Source organism: Rattus norvegicus, chromosome 1 (genome assembly GCF_021556685.1).
Source record: "Rattus norvegicus strain SHRSP/BbbUtx chromosome 1, alternate assembly SHRSP_T2T, whole genome shotgun sequence".
Taxonomy (NCBI): Eukaryota; Metazoa; Chordata; class Mammalia; order Rodentia; family Muridae; genus Rattus; species Rattus norvegicus.
Window position 1 is genome coordinate 176,522,934 of NC_141534.1, and position 20,369 is coordinate 176,543,302.

Genomic DNA, 20,369 nt, shown 5'->3' on the forward strand with positions numbered 1-20,369 from the left:
TTCCTCACCTCACACTGTATTTCCTTCCATACCAATCCTGCATCCATCCAAAGGCACTCCAAGCTCCTAGATTTCCTTAACCCTACATGCTTCACCCAGGTGGCCAATTTTTAATCCCTCCACTTGGCTAGAAAAATATCTATTATGGTATAATACTTACAAGGGTGTCCAACCTTGACATTACAACACGATGCTGTCATTTACAAATATACTAGGCCACATTCATAAGTATCCTGGGATGAATGTGGATTATAAGCTGCAGGCTGGACATGCCTATATCAGACTGTTTCCCAACATATCTCCCTAACTAGTCACAAATGGACTTACTTGAAAGTTATGACACTATCCTATTAGATCTTGCTATCCCCTGTACCTAAATGTAATTTTTTTTTATATTGAGTGAGTGAATGAATGAATTAATGAATGAAAAGATAAGCAGTGAAAAACCTTAGTTTCCTTTATGCCTGCCCTAGCCTTTGTCTATAAATGTCCGTGTTCAACACAGAAAGACACACAAAACATCTAGTGTACTTGTAAGGTTGTCAGCCCAAAGCCCTCCCCCACACAGCAACAACTGTAGACCAGACCAACCGCCTAGATACCTGAATCTGGTTCTGCCAACTTCCTTGTTTTGCTTACTGGCAGGTCAGCTATCTTCTCTAAATCCTGAGTTCTTTATAAAACACTTTCTCTAATTATCTCCAGGCACTACTTATATGACTAAGACGGTATCAAATTATAAAAGTGAACACTATGAATAATTCCCGAACACCCTTATACGAGAAGTATAAGACAAAAGCAAACACAAAGCAGCTAATCCACTCCCAAGATGGTGCTCTTTGACAGCCTACTCTGTTCTCAGTCCCAGAGCCTGGCCTGTGGGAGGCAGCCACTGTGGAACTGGGTACCGTATGTGCCACAGCTTGTCAGCAGCAGCCAGTTCTATTGCTTGACACGGACACAGATGCCAACACCATGGCATATGACTTGCCAAAATAAACATTTTCAGGAGACAGGGAGTTAGAAAAACAGATAAAAGCAAAGGGGGTGGGGGAATGTACACAGGAAATTTAAAAGAATGTAAGAATATAAACACACATGCATGGAGATAAATATTTAAGACAAGTAAGTAATTTTTTTTAAGTGTATGAACTGAGGTATGGAAATAGAACAAATTTAAAGAGAAAGCAATGTGTGTATGCTTCCACCCATGCAGACAGAAGTGCCTTAAAATGCAAACTATTCCCTATGCTGTCATATAACCCACTCCTAGTGTGGGCCCTCTTTCCTCCCTTCTCTTCTTTCTTTTTTTCCTTCTCTTTCCTGAGGACGGGGTCTCTTGTATCCCTGGCTGACCTTGAACTCCCTATACAGTTGAGGTTGACCTTCAATTCCTGATCCTCCTGCCTCCATTTTACAAGTGCTGAGATTACAGACATGCAAACCTGATTCTCTTAATGGCAGGAAGCATTTGTGTCAAAAAATGGCCTACATATTTACTAAGTACACCCAGAACTTTTTTGGGAAGGCTGTTAGTGCACTTCTAAACTCACTTCCTTGAAGTTGCAGGTAGACTTGGGAGTGGGGGACTTGAGGGATAGCCAGGGGGAATACTGTAAGAAAGGAAAAGGTCAAGTTGGAAGGAAGCATTTGGGAGGAAGTCCTAGGTGCCCACATACCCTGAGAGGCATCAGGATGTGTTGTGAACACAAGAAAGTGAGCCTTCTTTGGGGGAGGAGCTACTACTCCATTGGTGTTTAGCGTGCTTCAGAAAAAACTGCCTTGGAGTTAGTTGGTCATTAGCCACTCTAGGGCTGCTCAACTGAGGTGGGCTGCTAACTCCCACAACTCAGTGACGGCATCAACTCTGGGAACGGCACTCTCAGTGTGCTACCCTGTCCTGTGAACACAGGGGAAGAAAAAACAGGAGGAACGCAGCCTGGGGCCTATCAGCAAGATGAGTATTTTGTTCCTTAGCCTAAAAGCTCAAAAAATTCTGTTGACAACCCACTCTAAGAGCGGGTAACAGAACTTGCCTTTCCTGCTCCCCAGTCAATCCCCTCTCAGAGGACTAGGAACCTTAAGGGTCCTAAAAGCCTCAGCCTTCCAGTGAAGCTACAAGCAGGTTGTGGAGACTCTCAAGGTCAATCTAAGCAAAGGCTGCTGTGGGTCTATGAACAAACTGTCCTTTTTACTTCCACAAAACACATCCAAGCCATATCTGTGCCCGGCTTGGTCTTGGAAGGAAGGCAGAAGGTTGTTCATCAGTTTGGACAGAAAAGAGCAGAGGACACTAAGAAATGAAAAGAAAACTTTGGACTCTGAAATATTATAAATCAGCTGAGAAAATCATCTGTAAGAATGAGATACTTTTTTACTTTATTGTGTGTGTGTGTGTGTGTGTGTGTGTGTGTGTGTGTGTGTGTGTGTGTGTGTGTGTGTTCTCATGTATGCTTGCAGGAGTTATTTCTCTCCTTCCACCATGTGAGTCTCAGGGATGATTAAACTCAGGTCGTTCAGGTCTGAGCTTGGTGGCAAGTTCCTTTACTCTCAGAGGCACCTAGCTGACCAGAATGAACTACTTTTTCATATAAAAGTATATGTAAATTGTTTGCATTTTGTCATATTCCCCTGCCCACTGCCTTCTCTCATCATACTCCACCCCTTTGAATCCCTTCTTCCTTACAAGTTACCCTCCTACTTTCATAAAAAAAAAAAAAAAAAAAAAAAAAAACCCACTGAGATTAATTAGGGCTGCCTGCATAAGCATGGGTATGGGATTATTTACACTGCAGAAGAAAAAATAACTTCCCTACCCCAGCAGCCACCCACTACCTAGGGAAGTGGGGACCCTGAGCTCCTCCCCATCCATGGCAGGTGTTAATGGTTCAATCTTGCCTAGGTCTATGCAGGGAACCACAGATGCTGTGAGCTCCTGAGTGCAATAGCCACGCCCATCTAGAAGCCAGCATTTCCCGTGCTTCTTCTGGTCCTCCAGCTCTTACATATCTTCCACCTGCTCCTACACTATGTTCCTTGAGCCTTGGAGGAAGTGATAAAGTGGTTCATTTAGTGCTGAGCACACAATGAGTTACCTTTTATTCAAAAACAAAACAAAACAAAACAAAACAAATCAAAACACAGGTAACTAAGGTCTGGTAGTACACAAGGCAGGCAGATCTCTGTGAGTTCCAGGATGGCTTGGTCTACAGAGCGAGTTCCAGGACAGCCAGGGCTATACAGAGAAACCCTGTCTCAAAAAACCAGTTTAAAAAAAATAAATAAATAACTCGGGTTGGCTTTAGCTCAGTGGTAGAGCGCTTGCCTAGCAAGCACAAGGCCCTGGGTTCGGTCCCCAGCTCAAAAAAAAAAAAAAAAAAAAAAAAAAAAAAAAAAAAAAAACAAAAAAAAAAACAACAACTCAGAGGGCAGAATCAAAAGGCCAAGGGGATGAGGTAGAAATAAGATGTCCAGGCAACGGGACAAGATCTAATCAAGGAATCACAACAGGAGTGACCTCAGCAACTCTTACAAAAAGGAAAGCATTTGACTGTGTCTTGCTTACAGTTTCAGCGGTTCCATCAATTATCAGCATGGTGGCACACAGGCAGACACAGTGCTGAGAAGTAGCTGAGAAAGGGAATAAAGCCACACCTCCTCAGCCTCCTCAACTAGTGCCACTCCCAGATAATTAAACATTTGAATACAAAAGCCTATCATTCTTATTCAAACCTGGCCCTGTGTTCTATCCTCCAGACTATGGGGGTTGGGGGGTGGGGTATCAAGCAAACAAACATACTAAAACAAAAGTATAAGACCCAGTGGCTTCTTAGGCTAAACACATAAAATATCACATATCCCTGTCTTGCTCTTTTAGCATTCTTACTCTCGGTAACCATGCCAAGACATTAAGTGATGGGGCTTATTCCTAGCTGAGGTCCCACTGACTGTCATTTCAGATCACTCCAACTGCTTGCTTCATCATCTCTAACCTTTAGGCTAACCTAACTGAAGCTGCAATAGGGATAAACTTTATGGGATGAGCCCTATGCAATTTACAATTTATGAACAAAATAATGACCTACTGTTTCAAGACACTAAGTTTGTGGTCATTTGTTATACAACAACCAATAAATAAATAGACTATCTCAGATTTGGGAAAGCATCTCAAGTAGCGGAGTGGCTGAGGCTGCAGGTCCCTCTATGTGGAAGTCTTTGCAACACTTTTACCCTATTATCCTCAATTGTTTGTTTGTTTGTTGAATGTGTATGAGTGTTTTGCCTGTATGCATGTGCACCGTATGCATGAATGCTTGGTGACCACGGAGATCAGAAGAGGTGTCAGAGCACCTAGAACCGGAATTACAGATGACTGTGAATCACAGTGATGTTAGAAACTGAACTCAGGTCCTCTTAACTACTGAGCCATCTCTCCAGCCCAATGTTGCAGACACTTCATCTCTGTGCCTCAGTTTTCCAGTACATAAGTCAAGTAGGGGCCTCAATGACTCCAAGCCCCCTTTTCAGTTCTGACTTTCTAAAAATCTACAGAGTGGATGGGAAGAGTGAGCAAAGTTGAGAAGAACCATCAAGACCTTACCAGCAGACTATGCCCCATAAAGGAGGCTACCTTACCTAATGGGGTGACTTACAAATAGGCAGCGCCTTCTGTAAACCAGGAAATGTCCTAGGTTCTGGGAACCCAGATGGAAGTCAAAGTCCTTGTCTTCAAGACATTGACATTTCTTACAGATACCCAGGTTTCTTATAACCCACAACCAGAATGAAGGCTACCAAACACCAGACTTAATTTCTACATTGCTATGACCCAAGTACTAGACTTTCTAGTAGAAAAACACAGGTCCTACTGCACAAGTGAATTCTGAGAGCAACCAAACGACCTCTAAACTAGAATCCTTTAGTTAGAAGTGTCACCTATTTGCAAGTTACCAAGCTGCTTCTGATCCCACCCCAGGACACCAGCACCAACACAGTACAACCTCTGCAATTCAAAGGAGCTTCGAGAACCTCTACCTGCTCCTGCTGGGTTGGACATCACACTGTAGAGACAGAGTGTACACAACCTGTCAGATGATGTGAGGCAGTGTGTTCCCTGGCCTCACTCGTGTAGAGAAAAGGAAATCTATTCCAGTAAGCCAGGACACAGCAAAGGGCAAAGCTTAAGTTTCTTCCTCCTATATGCTCCTGCTAAATCAAGTCTGGGCTTCAAAGGTGTCAAAAGGGAATAAATTTGCAAAAGACCTAATTAAAACTTTGGTAATAGGATCTAGGATCTTTACCTCAGAATGGCTGGGGGAGCATCAGGTCCAGCCTCAAGCAAACCAAAGATTAAGCAATGAAAAACAGATTTGAACAGTAGCATTGAGGTCCCACATGCCCAGCCCTTCTAGTTTTCTATTTCCAAAAGATAGCCTCCCATCCCTCACCCCCATCCAAATGTTTCTTATTTATTTATTTACTTATTATATATGAATACACTGTAGCTGTCTTCAGGCACACCAGAAGAGGGTATCGGATCCCGTTACAGATGGTTGTGAGTCACCATGTGGTTGCTGGGAATTGAGCTCAGGACCTCTGGAAGAGTAGTCGGGTGTTCTTAACCGCTGAGCCACCTCTCCAGCCCCCATCCAGATGCTTCTTAGTACTATTAGGTTCTACTGCATTCATGTTTCCCAAAACAGCCAGGGTATCAACACTCAGCTTTGAAAGGCATGTACCCCTGCACCCTGCAATCAAATTCTGCCTACACCAACATGCTCCCTTCCTTGGACTCTTGAGCTGGCAACAATAGAAGGGCCCCAACGCACTACCAACAATTATTGAAAAGTCAGACTACTTTACTATATGCAAATGTTGAGATCATCACACCTTGTAAACACCTTGTGTGAGAGTGGATCATCCCTTCATTGCTTCCTAGTGTTCATCCTAGATCCTGGCACCCAAGAGATGTTGAGTTCACTGACAGTGATTTCCTAAGTGAACCAGTGACCTCCTTTTCATTCAGTCCAAATACTCAGTGGTAGTGGCTAAGGTGAAGCCAATCACAGAAACCACCAGATCACAGTGTCCGAGTAATACCTATAGCCCAGGAGTGGCCTCTGAGGTTCAGGTTCCCAGAAATGGAGGGAGAAAGGAAGGAAGGGAGGGCGGGGAGGGAGGGAGGGGAGCGGAAATGTGAAAGGAAGGAAGTGAAGCCACAGTAGGGAGGCCAGAGAGATGCTTCTTTAAAGGTACATCTCAAGCTCAGCTATTTACAAACACTGCTCTCATGTTTGGATAACAATCGTGCTGAGACATTGAAGGAAAAAGCAATTCCTGAGAACATTTAGAAACGTGTAGGCGTGTATTCCAAATAGAAACTGGAGAATGTGTCAGCAATCCTGGTTTGGCTTTGCAACTTAATATAAATACTACACATCCTGTACCTCTGGAACCCTAACATAGTAGGAGTTAGAAAGAAAAAGTCAGAGAGCTAGCTCAGTGGTTAAGAGCACTTGTTCTTCCAGATGATCAGAGTTTGGTTCTCTGCACCCACATCTGCAAGCTCATAGCCTCCTGTAACTCTAGTTCTGTGGGGTTTAATGTCCTCTTCTGGCCTCCATAGGCACCCACATCACGTGTACACCTAATACAAAGACACATATACACAGGAGTCTGGGGATACGGGATGTGGTTAGAGCACTGGATGATCTTGCAGAGGACTGGGATTTAGTTCCTTGTACCTATGAGTTCACAACTGTCAATAACTCTAGTTCCAGGGAATCTAATGTCCTCTTCTGGTTTTGTGTGTGCCAGGCATGCACGTGGCACAGATACATGTAGGAATAGCATTAAAGTTATAGGTGTTTATTCCATTCCTATAGTCAGTAGGTTTTAAAAGTAGGTTTGTGTGTAGTGATGCAAGCTAGTAATCCTAGCACCAGGAGGACTGCACATGCAAACCACGTGCGTTTTGAGTGAGAAGGGAGGGTTTGGGCTGTATATCAGGACTACAAACATGTGCACACACAGAGAAGTAAGACTTGCCATCTGTGTGGTTTGGGCCCAGCAAAGTGGTTCCCAGAGGCAGAATATCTCAGTCACCTAATGTTCTAGAAGAGTTCAGAGTTCTCGAGTTCTTACTGGTCTTGCTATAAGTAAGACTCAACTTTTGGTTAAATTCAAAGCTTAAGAAGACACAGCTTACCAGGTCCTGTGTGATTGACACAGTCCATTAGACTGAACCAGGACCAAGTCTTGTCTGTACAATATGGGGAAACACCTGTCTCATTCAAACCAGTCATGCTACATCTTGGGTCTTATCCAACTAGCCACATCTGGACACCAGCTCTGAGTGAACTAAACATCTACCACCATCTCAGTCCAAACCTGAGGTACCACACCCCACTGGGCTCAGCCCAGACATTAGGAAAGGGCTAGTCCTACTCCAAGCATACCTTAGCATTCTCATACCTAGTGACTCAGAGCCTACCAGACAAATCTGTCACACCACAGAAAAGGCTGTGAAAACACCTATGGCTTTATTAAAAGTCTGAAAGTACTTCCAGGGCAACAGCATGCAGCCTTGGACAAGTCAGGAGAAGTGCTGGAGAGGGCTACATATCTACATGCCAGTTCTGGAAGCTTCACCGCAGCCCCTGTGCTAAGAGCTGCCATGTCCCATTTCACCCTCACGGCAACCCTCGACACTTGGGTACCATTATCACTGCGACTTTGCAGCGGAGGCAGCAGGCTTTAGAGAACACCAGGAAATGTCCTGAGATCTCTCTCTGGTTAAAGAATTTAGAGCTTGCCAGGCGCTGGTGGCACACCTTTAATCCCAGCATCTAGGAGGTAAAGCCAGGCGGACCCATGTGAATTCAATGTCAGTCTGGTCTACAGATTAGTTCCATTACAGCCAGGGCTACACAGAGAAACCCTGTCTCAAAAAAACAAAAACAAAACCAAAACAAACAAAAAATTTTCAGAGATTAAATTTGAACGCAGTTCTGTAGAGATTCCAGATTCTTTCATTTTTCTATAGTCTTATATTCTTACCTTTGCAGAAGATTAAAAGAACAGAAGCGTGGGTAATCGCAGACACTGGCTAAGATTCATCCACGTTGTTTTCTTCACGGCCAGGCCTAAGTTGTTAGAGAACCTAGACTTCTCCTTGGAGCTTATGCTAATGAATGTAACTGTCTACCCTCCTCACCTCTACCCCAATGTCCCAATTTCCTCACAACAGTATGTCTCCAAGATGTCCCCATCTTCTCTAAGCTGCTCATTACTGTCCTGTTCCTGGAATGCCAGGGCTTCCCAGGACAAGGCAGAACTTGTTTTAATGCTTCTAGCTACCATCCTGAATAGGGAATTTTTATGTATGTGTCAGCACAAACTGGGCCCAAACAAGCAAATGGGATGATCAACAGTCATGGCGATTATTTATACTTTGGCAGAGATCCTACCTGGGTCCCAGACCATTTACCAGCTCTTGACGCCATTCCCAGAAGTATGCCTCTACCTACCTGCTCAGCGTCTCCCGAGGGGCCTTAGTGCCTCCGGCTCCATGAGTGATACTGGAGTTCTTGTTGGCAGTCATGGTCATTTCGGCTCTCTGCAAGCCCAGAGCCCTGAAAAGAAGACACCTGTAAACCACGTTTTCCCACAGACAGCCAGAAGCACTTCAAATATTTCCCAGACAGGTTTGCCGTGACCAGAACGGTTTCTGTGGCAAGTGGCAAAATCTACTTTCCCACCTCTGGCCTCTGGTATAGAAGAGGATGTAAGCTAGCAGATAGTTTGTTGCCTCATGGAAAATTATTTCCATTAAAAGAGGGAGGGGGACTCAACCTCCATCTCCATCCGACTCTCATTTATGAAGTTTCCCATCATTCTCATCGCATTCATAATTTTTGCCACATTTTCCTACCTCTTGTCCTAATTCATTCATTATTCATGGGTAATATAGAAATATCTCTTTTTCTTAAAAAAAAGTTAGCTTTGTTCTAAGCAATAAACCATTCGTTCATTCAGAAAATATTTGCTGAGCAACTCTGCCCTAAGCAAATCCAGCAAAGAGTTTGTCCTCATGAGCTCACATCCAGTGGGCAGCAAAGATAAGAATCGTGTAGGTACAGCCTGGTCTACAGAGTGAGTGTCAGGACAGCCAGGGACATACATAGTGGAAAGAGAGAAGTGACTCCACAATGAAAGACTCCTCCAAAGTAATACCTCAGGGGCTTTGCTGGCAAGATGGCTCATCAGGTAAGGATGCTTACCACCGAGCCTAATGAACTGAGTTCTAACCCTGGGACCCATATGGTGGAAGGAACTAGCTCCAAAAGATTATTCTCTGACCATATATAATCCACGGCACATGCGAGCATAGATCTACACCCACAAACAACTAATCAATGCAATAAAAAAGAGTTTAAAAACACTGAGGAAATTACTGTTGAAGGAAGTGAACCTTGTGAATGCCTAAGGTAACACTAGAGATGATGATACAACGAGAAGCAGGCTGTACCTCTGCACATTGGCTCTGGTTGAGATACTCTCTACTGGCAACCCAGGGCCCTGTTAAGAGCTTGCATACTGCTCTGTGCAAACCGGAAAGAGAGAAGAGGCAGCCTCAGAAGCTCTGTCAGGCCAGGGTCCTCAGGAAGCTCTGCAGTGAAGGAATCAACTTGCCACAAGTCTGCTTTTGAATGCCCATGGCTACAATGATCACAGTGACCATCAACGCCCATCAGCGTAATTCTCAACATGTCCTACTTCTTCTGGGGTAGGCCTTCATGGAAGGGGCAGATGTGTGTGGAAAGACTAGACACTGAATTATATTTAAAAATATGACAAGACATGTTTCTTTCCCTTATGAATCTCTAATGTTGGGATAGATGGCTCCACTACTCTGGAATGCTATTCTGTCATTGGAACATGAACAGAGAGACAACTATTGAGGAGGAAAAATGAAACTAACCCTGAAATTTGGGTGAAATAAAAAAGAAAACAAAATCCTGTAACAAAGAGAGAAGAAGGTTCAAGCTTTCTTTTTTTTTGAAGGATACATTTTCTGTACTATGTGTGTTGTGGTGGGACACATGTGCCATGAGTACATGTAGAGGGTAGAGGACAACTTGTAAAGACTGTTCTCTCCTTCTGCCATGTGGGTCTTCCGAATCAAAGAAGTCAAACAGCATTTGGCAGCAAGCACCTTAACCCACTGAGCCATCTTGTTGGCCCTCCTTTACACTGTTAGCTGGATACCTCAGCTAGTAGGGTTAAGAAGAAAAATGTAGTTAGTGAAAATGCCCAACAGAAGCAAACACATGAGAAGCTGGTTTGGTGTTTCAAGGTTCATCCATAAATGGCAAAGCCCAGGCAGAAACAACATATTTGGAAAATGAAATTCTTCAATTAGCATCCACCACCAATCGCCAGTTTTTCAAAAAAAAATTAGCTCCAATAAACCAGACAACTATGCAAAGAGTTTTAAGTCAGATAAACGACACAGTGAAGCACTGCAGAGATGTCCTGGGCACATGAGAAACAGTGGGAATACACCTGACACAGTCAGAAAACTGTACAGCTACTGGTTGTGTGAACGTGCACCTTTGAGTCCAAGATTGGCTTTCTCAACACAACAGCAATGATTACAGTATGCACTTTTCCCAGACACACAGGTGTTTTTTTTTTTTAAAGATTTATTCATTTATTATATATAAGTACACTGTAGCTGTCTTCAGATACACCAGAAGAGGGCATCGGATCTCTTTACAGATGGTTGTGAGCCACCATGTGGTTGCTGGGAATTGAACTCAGGACCTCTGGAAGAGTAGTCAGGTGCTCTTAACCACTGAGCCATCTCTCCAGCCCTTTTTTTTTTTTTTTAAAGACACACAGGTGTTTAACAAAAGGCTTTCCTTCCAGATCATGCTTCCCCAGTTCCTGAGCCTGAGTCACTTTCCACATTCCCTAGGATTGCCATTCAGTTCACCTCTGCCAGGCACTGTGCAAACACCTACAATACGGTAAGATGTTCCTGCCTTGGCAGAGTTGTCAAGGGAGAAAAGTTGGTAAAAATTTGACACGAGAAAGGCCTCTCTTTATGCTGGCAAGTTTTATTGCTTGGGTCATTTTGGAAGAGGGAACTTCAACTGAGGAAATGTTCCCACCAGCTTGGCCTGTGGGTAAAGCAGATGCATTTTCTTGATCGGTGATTGATGTGGGAGGGTACAGCCTACAATGGGCAGTGCCATCTCTAGGCTGGTGGTTGTGGGTGCTGTAAGAAAGCAGACTGATGAAGAAGCCATAGAACAGGACGTAGGAGCAAGCAGTGCTCCACTATGGTCTCTCAGCAGCTCCTGTCTACACGTTCTTGCCCTGTTTGAGTTCCTCCCCTGACAGCCTGATTAAACTGTGATATACAAGTATAAGCAAAATAAGTCTTTTCCTCTCTAAGTTGCTTTTGGTCATCGTGTTTCTTCACGGCAACAGAAACCCTAACTAAACCTCATAAGCCTTAATTTGTTATGCGCAGGAAACAAACCTAAAGAAACAAAAACTGAGACGTGTTTCCTAGGACACATGCTGCACACATAGATTTCTTCTGCAATTATAACAGCTAGAGCTGTAAGCGCTTCACATATGAGACCTTTTTTTTTTTTTTAATTTAACTTGAGTATTTCTTATTTAGTCCCTGGAAGCTCTGGTTGCTTGGCATTGTTGTACATATGGGGTCTCGAGCCCCTTCAAGCTCTTCCAGTTCTTTCTCTGATTCCTTCAACGGGGGTCCTGTTCTCAGTTCAGTGGTTTGCTGCTGGCACTCGCCTCTGTATTTGCTGTATTCTGACTGTGTCTCTCAGGAGCGATCTACATCCGGCTCCTGTCGGTCTGCACTTCTTTGCTTCATCCATCTTGTCTAATTGGGTGGCTGAATATGTATGGGCCACATGTGGGGCAGGCTCTGAATGGGTGTTCCTTCTGTGTCTGTTTTAATCTTTGCCTCTCTATTCCCTGCCAAGGGTATTCTTGTTCCCCTTTTAAAGAAGGAGTGAAGCATTCACTTTTTGATCATCCGTCTTGAGTTTCATTTGTTCTAGGCATCTAGGGTAATTCAAGCATTTGGGCTAATAGCCACTTATCAATGGATGCATACCATGTGTGTTTTTCTGTGATTGGGTTACCCATATGAGACCTTTTAATCCTCTGGACATCCCTATGAAGCAGGCACTACTACTTTTATCATTATTTACACTTTATAAAGGATAACAAGACACAGAGCAGGGAACAAGACACCCAAGTCATACAGCTAGAAAGTGGAAGTTAGGAATGGGGCCGATGTGACCTATGCTGGGCCCCAGCTCTAAGCCAGGAGCCTCTAGTGATCTTTAAGTCACTTCTTACCACTCTATGAGGTAGGATTAATATAGCTTTATACTGCCAAAATAAGTGAATCCCAAATAACTAGACGTCTGTTTTTACTGGTCACTTTCTTTAAGATTGATAAGGGGCTTATTAAATAAACTAGCAGGGTCCTCAGTTCCATCTCCACCACCTAAACGGGAATCTGCTAGAATGGAACCAGGATTTATATTCCTAATACGAATTTTAGGCTAGTCTTATATGTCTTTCTTTTTCTTCCTTTTAAATTTTACTTTTCTTGGATATTTCATGTATCCACATCCCAAATGTTATCCTCCTTCCCACCTCTACCATACTCCCCTCCCCACTGCCTCTATGAGGATGCTCCCACTCTAACCTACCCACTCCCACCTCAACTCCCTGGCATTCCCCTACATTGGGGAAATGAGTCTTCACAGGACCAAGAGTTTCTCCTTCCACTGATGCTAGAGAATGCCATCTTCGGCCACATACGTGGCTGGAGTCATGGGTCCCTCCATGTGCACTCACTGGTAGGTGGTTTAGTCCCTGGGAGCTCAGGTGGGGTCTAGTTGGTTGGTATTGTTGTTCTTCCTATGGTGTTGCAAACCCCTTCAGCTCCTTCAGTCTTTTCTCTAACTCCTCCATTGGTGTCTCCTTGTTCAGTCCAATGGTTGGCTGCAAGCATCCTCATCTGTATTAGTAGGACTCTGGCAGAGCCTCTCGGGACACCCATATCTGGCTCCTGTCAGCAAGCCCTTCTTGGCATCAGCGATAGTGACTGGGTTTGGTGGCTGCATATGCAATGGATCACCATGTGGGGCAGTCTCTGGATGACCTTTTCTTCAGTTCACGTTCTACTCTTTCCCTGTATTTCTTCCCATGAGTATTTTGCTCTCCCTTCTTCTTGAGCTTCATATGGTCTGTGAATATATTTATGTATATACATATACAAATAAAAATTTAAAAAGACATGTAACAAAGAAAGCTTCTAAACAATGAAAGAAGTTTTACTGATACTGCCACTTCTCTAATGTCACACTATCAGTTTGTATGAAGGTTATAGCTTAAGAAGCACTCGAAAGGGACAGAAAAGACGGCAAAGGAACCTGAGCTTTCACATGTGGTATGAGAACTTGGTTACAGCCAAGACACCGCAATCATCACACAGGTCAGGCACCAGACAACGAAACTAGGATCTGATCCCAGAGCCCAGCTGCCTACTCATCATGCCCACAAAACAACTTTTCTACCCTCTGTACCACTTATCAACCATGTCCTAACCCACGGGCCCTGTGGGAAGAGATAAACAGTCCTGTGGCTCCCTCGAGGGCCTAAGCCTTTCACAGTTTTCCTAAGACTCCCAGCAATTAACAATGGGATTCCTGCTGAGCATTTTAATAAGGGCAGAGGCAGGCTGATCTCTGAGTCAGAGGCCTGCCTGGTCTACAGAGAGGGTTCCAGCACAGCCAGGGCCACACAGAGAAACCTTGTCTTGAAAAACCAGACCAAACCAAACCGACCAAATACTGACTTCCTTTTCGAAGAGGCTTAACAGGCAGCCAAACCAGAAGGAGCCTTTGCTCTATGGCTTCCCCCTCATCCTCAGCACTTCAACAGTCTTCTGGTTCCCCATACAATCAGCCATTTAGGAAGCAAGGAAGAGCTCTCTGGAGTTCGCTATGCAGCTCTCCTGCTCCTAGAAAGATACCTAGCACGTCCCTTCCTGTCTCTGTCCCGGTGAACTCTGCCAGGTTCTGAGAAAGATAAGAGGATCCTGGGACTTGAAAAACCCATCTGGCCCATCTTGACTTCTTGCAGCCTGAATCTTCAGCCATGCCTCCTTCTGCCAATCTATACTTAGGCAATGTCAACATTAGGCTGGTCTTTGGCTGTGCTAGGCCTAGAAATGAACAAGAGAAAAGGGAGTACGTCGGTATCCAGAATAATTGGGAAAGCACAAAACATTCAAGAAAGGGCACCAGGAAGGATTTCTCAAAACTGAAACAACCCCTTCCAAACTGAAAGACCCTTTCCTCCTTTACTATCCACACACCTGCACCTTGCACCTCTTCCAAAGTGCAGAAAGCCCATCAAGATAGAAAAGGCCCAGGGTTTGTTGGCTAGAAGATTAAAGGATTGCCAGGGGTTTTTACAGATTGCAAGGAAAGGGTATTTTGTTGTCCTTGTTGAATGAGAGAGAAAAGAACTCTCTTTTCCACTCCTACACCACTTTTCCAGCCTCCTGCTCAGAGGAAGCTCTTTACATTTAAATTTTCAATCTCCACTAATTTTTAAGCCCCCTCCCTGCAAGATCACTCTTTTTCGAAGATTCTGTAGATTTTAAGCTGAAGTTAAAAGCCTGAACTGGGCTGAGTAATCATGAGGCAATTCTAGGCCAAAAGAAATCTGTTTGGTGCCAAGATGGTTTCAAACCCCTTCATACAGCTGCTGCTGCCAGTCTGGACACTCACGCCTCTCGCCCGGCAGCTTCGCCCAGCACTGGCAAGACAACTGAGCCCACATTGTGTAGTGGCTTGTCACCACTTTGGAAAAGAAAACAGAATGGAGGCTTGTACTGCAAGCTCTGCTCTGAGGGCCTAAGCACTGCCTCCCGTGGCTTGGGCAATCAAGAGTGATGCAGTGGCCATAGTCCTAATGTAAGCCAGTGTCTTCCTAGAGCGGCCACATTAACTACAGAAACTCCCCTCTTGGTCTACGCCGGGAACGCTGCCGCCTCCAAGCTTTCACTGAGCCGAGTCTTTCTTTCTGCCATGTCCTCTGCCCACATTCTTTCTTAAATAGCCAGGCCAGATGTCAGTTTCTTCCTGAATCCTTTCCTGACCCCAGGTCCTGACCTCATACTCACCCTTCCCATGCTCTCCCGGCTAGCTGAGCTTAGGATGACTGATGGTGATAAGAGGCCTCCTCTGCCTTGGAAAGCATCAGAATCCCTGTTATGCCTGAGACCTCATTTCAGTCACCCTTTACCCCCTATCTTCTCCCTGCAGTCACACTGTGTCCTTATTATGTCCTCAAGCATGCCCAGTACATTCCTATGGTAAGATCATCACAGCTTTGTTAACTATATCATTCTCCAACAAGCCTGTTCTCCCCGCTCCTTCAAATCTTTCGTTAGATGCCATCTTCTCAGTGAAGTGTCCCTGATGATGCTACACAGAATCAAAGCCTTTCCCTAATCTGCTACCCCATCAGCACTCTGCTTTGTCTTTTCTATTTTCCTCTACAGCATTTATCATCACCCGACACACTCATTTTTAGGGATATGAAATCCCATACCCTAGGCTTTGATTTATTTTTTATCTTTGTTTACCACTCCTTCCTTCAGTGTCTAGAACAGTTCTTAGCAAATGTTTTTAAAGGAACTGCTGGGTACTATCGCTTCAGTGTGACTGCACTTGAATAAGCTTTGGGTTCCATTACAAATGTCCATCTCTTAGGGCAGGACACCTATTTCAGCTTTCTAACAAATTATATTTACCTATCTGCACCAATCAGACCTATCAACCTTTTTTTTTCTTTTTTTCTTTTTTTCTTTTTTTCTTTTTTTTTTTTTTCCGGAGCTGGGAACCGAACCCAGGGCCTTGCGCTTGCTAGGCAAGCGCTCTACCACTGAGCTAAATCCCCAACCCCAATCAGACCTATCAAGACCCAAGCTTTCTGACCACTTCACACTCTGCTTGCAGGAGAGGAATTACTCAAGAGCTCAAGCACACTTGCTCTTTACAAAGACTTCCCAACTAGAAGTGCACCGGACTTCTGCTGCGCGTCCTTTCTAATGTCTAGGGTTTTGAACACTACTGATCGGTCAGTCCTCCATGCAGCACTGTAACTCTCAACGTGCAGAAGACCCTGCACGTGTGGCAGAACTTCACACTTACCAAAAGGAAGTACAGGTTGGAAAAACTTTGGGAAATGCTGTAGGAGAAGTAGAAAAGGGTAATATATTGTTTCCAGACTACAGTTCTGGTTGCATGGGTTCATTTGTAAAACTCTGTTGGACCTGGATACATATAATGTCATTTCTATATCATATTTCAGTAAAATGTTTTCACATAGCAAACAAAACATGGAGCTCAGTGACTCTGGAACATTATTTACAAAGCAGCATTATCAAGAAATAATAAAGGGCCAAGTATGGTGGCATACATCTGTAACCTCAGAATCTGGAAGGCTGAAACACCTTTTTTTTTTCTTCTTTTTCCCCCTCAGAACAGCCTTGATGACAGAGTGAGATCCTGGCACAGAATAGGTCTAGTGATGAATAAGTCTCTTTGTTGCTGTTATTCTTCTGTGTGTTTGTAGACAGGGTAGCTATCTAGCCTTGGCTATCCTGGAACTCACTCTTTACACCAGGCTGGCTTCCAACGCAGAGATCCTCTTGCCTCTGCCTTGCAGGTGCTGGGATTAAGGGTGTGAGCTACCATGCCTAGCTCTATGATGTAGTTCAGTTGTAGAACATTTCCCTTATATATTAGGCCCTGGATTTAATCCTCAGTATCACCAAAAAAATTTTAGGTGGTAATAAAGAAGATATTTCAAACTGCAGGTTCTATGTAGATATTAAAGCTCAACTTTAGCTTAGGTTTGGGTGAATACCTTTTGTTCCCCAAACCCTGACGGCATAAGAAGAAAGTGCATCAGTGTGGCCATAGTCTGCTAGTTCTATGCATGTATTTTATTCATTTAATCTCTGTAACTCTGTAAGAGGTAGCTATCATTGTTTTTTCTATTTTATAGACAAAATAACTAGGTAGGGTTCAAAGACAGTAATTTCCTTGAGCTTCATTGTAAATTGCAGGACTAGGGTCTAGAAAGGTAAAGGAGGCTCTGTACTTGGTAGTGAGCCACATTAGGCCTCTATTGTCTGTCTGTCTTGTGGCAGGAAACCACCCTCCACCACCTCATGTGTATCCCTGCAGGCAAGCTCTACTGAGATATTGGCAACAGATCTAATGCCTTGCCCTTGGATTCTTGGTGTTATAACAGTGCTTTCCTTTCACCTATCTAGTTTAGAAGGCTCTCAGTCAACACAAAAATCAATGGACAGGTACTCATCACTTTTCCTCAACTAGGTGCCAAACCGCCACAAACACAGATTCTGGTCAAAGCAGGCCTTTTTCTTACAACACAGTCCTTTTAGAGCTGAGAAAAAAGATAAAAGGAGTCTGTCCTCCTATCTGCCCCCTCCTATCTGCCCGAGTTCTGAATGCAGATGCTACTCAGTAGCTACATGTCCTTCATTCTCAAACTGCATGCTGAGGTACCCAAAACAACTTGGCAAAGTAGAGCAGTACTGCCACATATTATAAATTTGGGAAAGAATCCCTGAACATCTGTTAGACACCACACAAGTCTGAACATCCAACTGCACTACATTCTTTTCAATGATGTCATGTCTTTGCGAAGCTGGTTTTCAACAGTTGCTATGATAAAAAGCAAGCACCACGTGGAGAGCAGCATGGAACAGGAAACATGGGTGGCAATGTTGAATCCAGCATCCAGCAGATCCCACTGTAAGTAACTGGTTACTTAGGAATGTAGTTTTATTTTCTAGACAGCTACTCACTTTGTTAGAATGAATATATAGCAAAATAAAATTGTTTAAACCTAAATGCTTCATAAGTGGAACCTAGCTAGTTCTTTGGGCCTGTGGGTACTATATAAAAAGTTACTCAAACACTAAGACCCACAAACTAAGGAAGTGTGGGATTCTCTGTGGCAAGTGTTTCTAAGTCTGTGTTAAGGAACCATGAAGGAGTTCCTGGGCAAGCCTCAACCTGCCTCAGAAGCAGCAGGCAGCAACACTCACGTCTAGAGGCAGCGTGTTCCAAGAATGGAACAGCCAGCCCTACAGCCTCAAGAAAACTGGTTGCACCCAGAGACCATGCACATCTGCCTCAGGCTCATCCCAGGCTCCCAGGCTGCCTTCTCAACCCCATCCCTGAACAGCTCTATTCAGCACATGTCTCATAAATAAAACCCAAACACAGCCCAGAAGCCAACCAAGCAGCAGGAGACTTCTACACACTCAGATGTGGGCACTGCAATGCTCATAAGCCAACCCATTAATCCACAGAGACAGAGTGGAATGGGAACCAAAGAGGGCAGCCGGGCACTGAAAGGCCAATCAGGCTTTTTGGGTAAAGATTAGCATAAAAATGCTCTTTCATTGGGATGCAGCTGCACACTCCTTTCTATTCTTCCCTAAAATCAAATCCTCCCTTGCTGACATCACAGTTGTTGATAGAATAGCCAGCTGCCATGATGTCACAGGATTCAATGCGTCATTTTGGGTTTAGGGGTAAAGGAGACTGGAGTAGAGAATGTGACAAGAATACAGTTATACTGGAATTTAATTTTCCATGCTTGTTTCCCTAGGAATGAAAAGCAATTTACTCAGAAAGGGAAAAGCAAGGCCCAGGCAGCAAGTCTGGATTTAGGGATGGCTGAATCTCAATCAAAAAAAAAAAAAAAAAAAAAAAAGAAGAGTCGACTAAAATATTATGAAATACGTGTGTGTGTGTGTGTGTGTGTGTGTGTGTGTGTGTGTGTGTGTGAGAGAGAGAGAGAGAGAGAGAGAGAGAGACAGAGACAGAGACAGAGAGACAGAGACAGAGACTGATTGTAACTGCTGCACAGAAGGGTTGCATATGTCTGGACACCAACTGGGGTGTGAGGACAAGAGGACAACAGCGGGAGATAAAAGAAAGCAGGTTTGGTTTGGTTTTGTCTTTAATTTTTTTTTTAAATCCAGATGGGTCAACTCCCAAGACGTTATAGGTCTGAAGCACCCTAGGACCCTCTCTTTCCACCATCCTCTCCCTGGGTGGGGAAAGCAGAGAAAAGCGGAAACATGGGAGCGTCCCTGGAAATCGATGTTTGGGACATTTCATTGTGTTGTGGGCTCCACACTGGCAGAGAGGCGGGCTTTGTTTGGGCTGCATCCTACAGATAGAGACCAGGATGAGAAGGAGACTGGGGCCCATCACAGGGGAAATGACTAAAGGAACCAAGAATGTTTACCCTGGAGAAGAGGAGGCTGGGATGAGGAAGGGTAGTAACTGCCTTGAGAATTCAGATAGGACCTCATATGCAGAAGGGATCCCATACACCTTCTGTGGTCACCACAGGGTGACAATAGGAAGACACAGAAGTTAAAGAGAGGAAAACTTCATATCCCTAGATTCCCACACACTATAACTTTGTTTTAGTCCCTTATTCCTGTTACAAACTTTGGAGGATAAGGGTCAGGGTGCAGGGTGCCTATTATGTGCCTTAGAATTTAGAATAAAGCAGCATATAACAAGGACCAATTAATACAAATCAAAGAAATGAACAAATGAAGTCAGAGCAAGAGTTTGTGCAAGCTTTTTGGAATTTTTCTTTGTTTTTTTTGTTTTGTTTTTATGAGAACTCCATAAGTTTTTTTTTTAAGGTTAATTTGATTTTTATTTTGTGTAGATGGGTGTTTTTTTGCCTGCATGTATGTTTGTGCACCACCACACACATATGGCTCCCATGTCTCTGGTCTCTGCTTTTCTCTGTTTTCTCTGCACCTAGGAAATAGATGAAGGGAAGAGAAGATCCTGGCATTTGCAAGACAGAGTCTTGATAGGTGGTTCATTGGAATCAACAGGCAATGCATAAGAAAGCACTGGAGGCCCAGTGGTGGTGGCACAACTCAGTACTTGTGAGGCAGAGGCATGTAGATCTCTCTATGAGTTCGAGGCCAGCCTGATCTACAGAGTGAGTTCCAAAACAGCCAAAGCTACACAGAGAAACCCTATCTTGAAAAACCAAAAATAAATAATAAAAGAAGACATTAAATTTCTTGGATTTGGCATTGCAGAGAGCTGTAAACCACGACAACGGTGCTAGAATGGACTCCAGATCCTCTGTAAAAGCAACTTTTGACAGCTCAGTCATTTCTCTAGCTCAACCATCAATCAATTAATCAATCA

The 20,369-nt window shown here is 43.9% G+C and overlaps 1 protein-coding gene across 38 annotated transcripts in view; it reads right to left on the reverse strand.

Annotated features, from left to right (window-relative positions):
* The window catches only part of Dennd2b (DENN domain containing 2B), a 188,731-nt gene that overhangs the window by 39,498 nt on the left and 128,864 nt on the right, over positions 1-20,369 (reverse strand). For all 38 annotated transcript variants that reach the window (XR_015625345.1, XR_015625348.1, XR_015625337.1 and 35 more), the window contains 1 exon segment: positions 8,529-8,633. Coding sequence is in view for 35 of the 38 variants with exons in the window: in NM_001395094.1 (NP_001382023.1) it covers positions 8,529-8,608 (80 nt within the window). In the remaining 3 variants the exon portion in view is untranslated.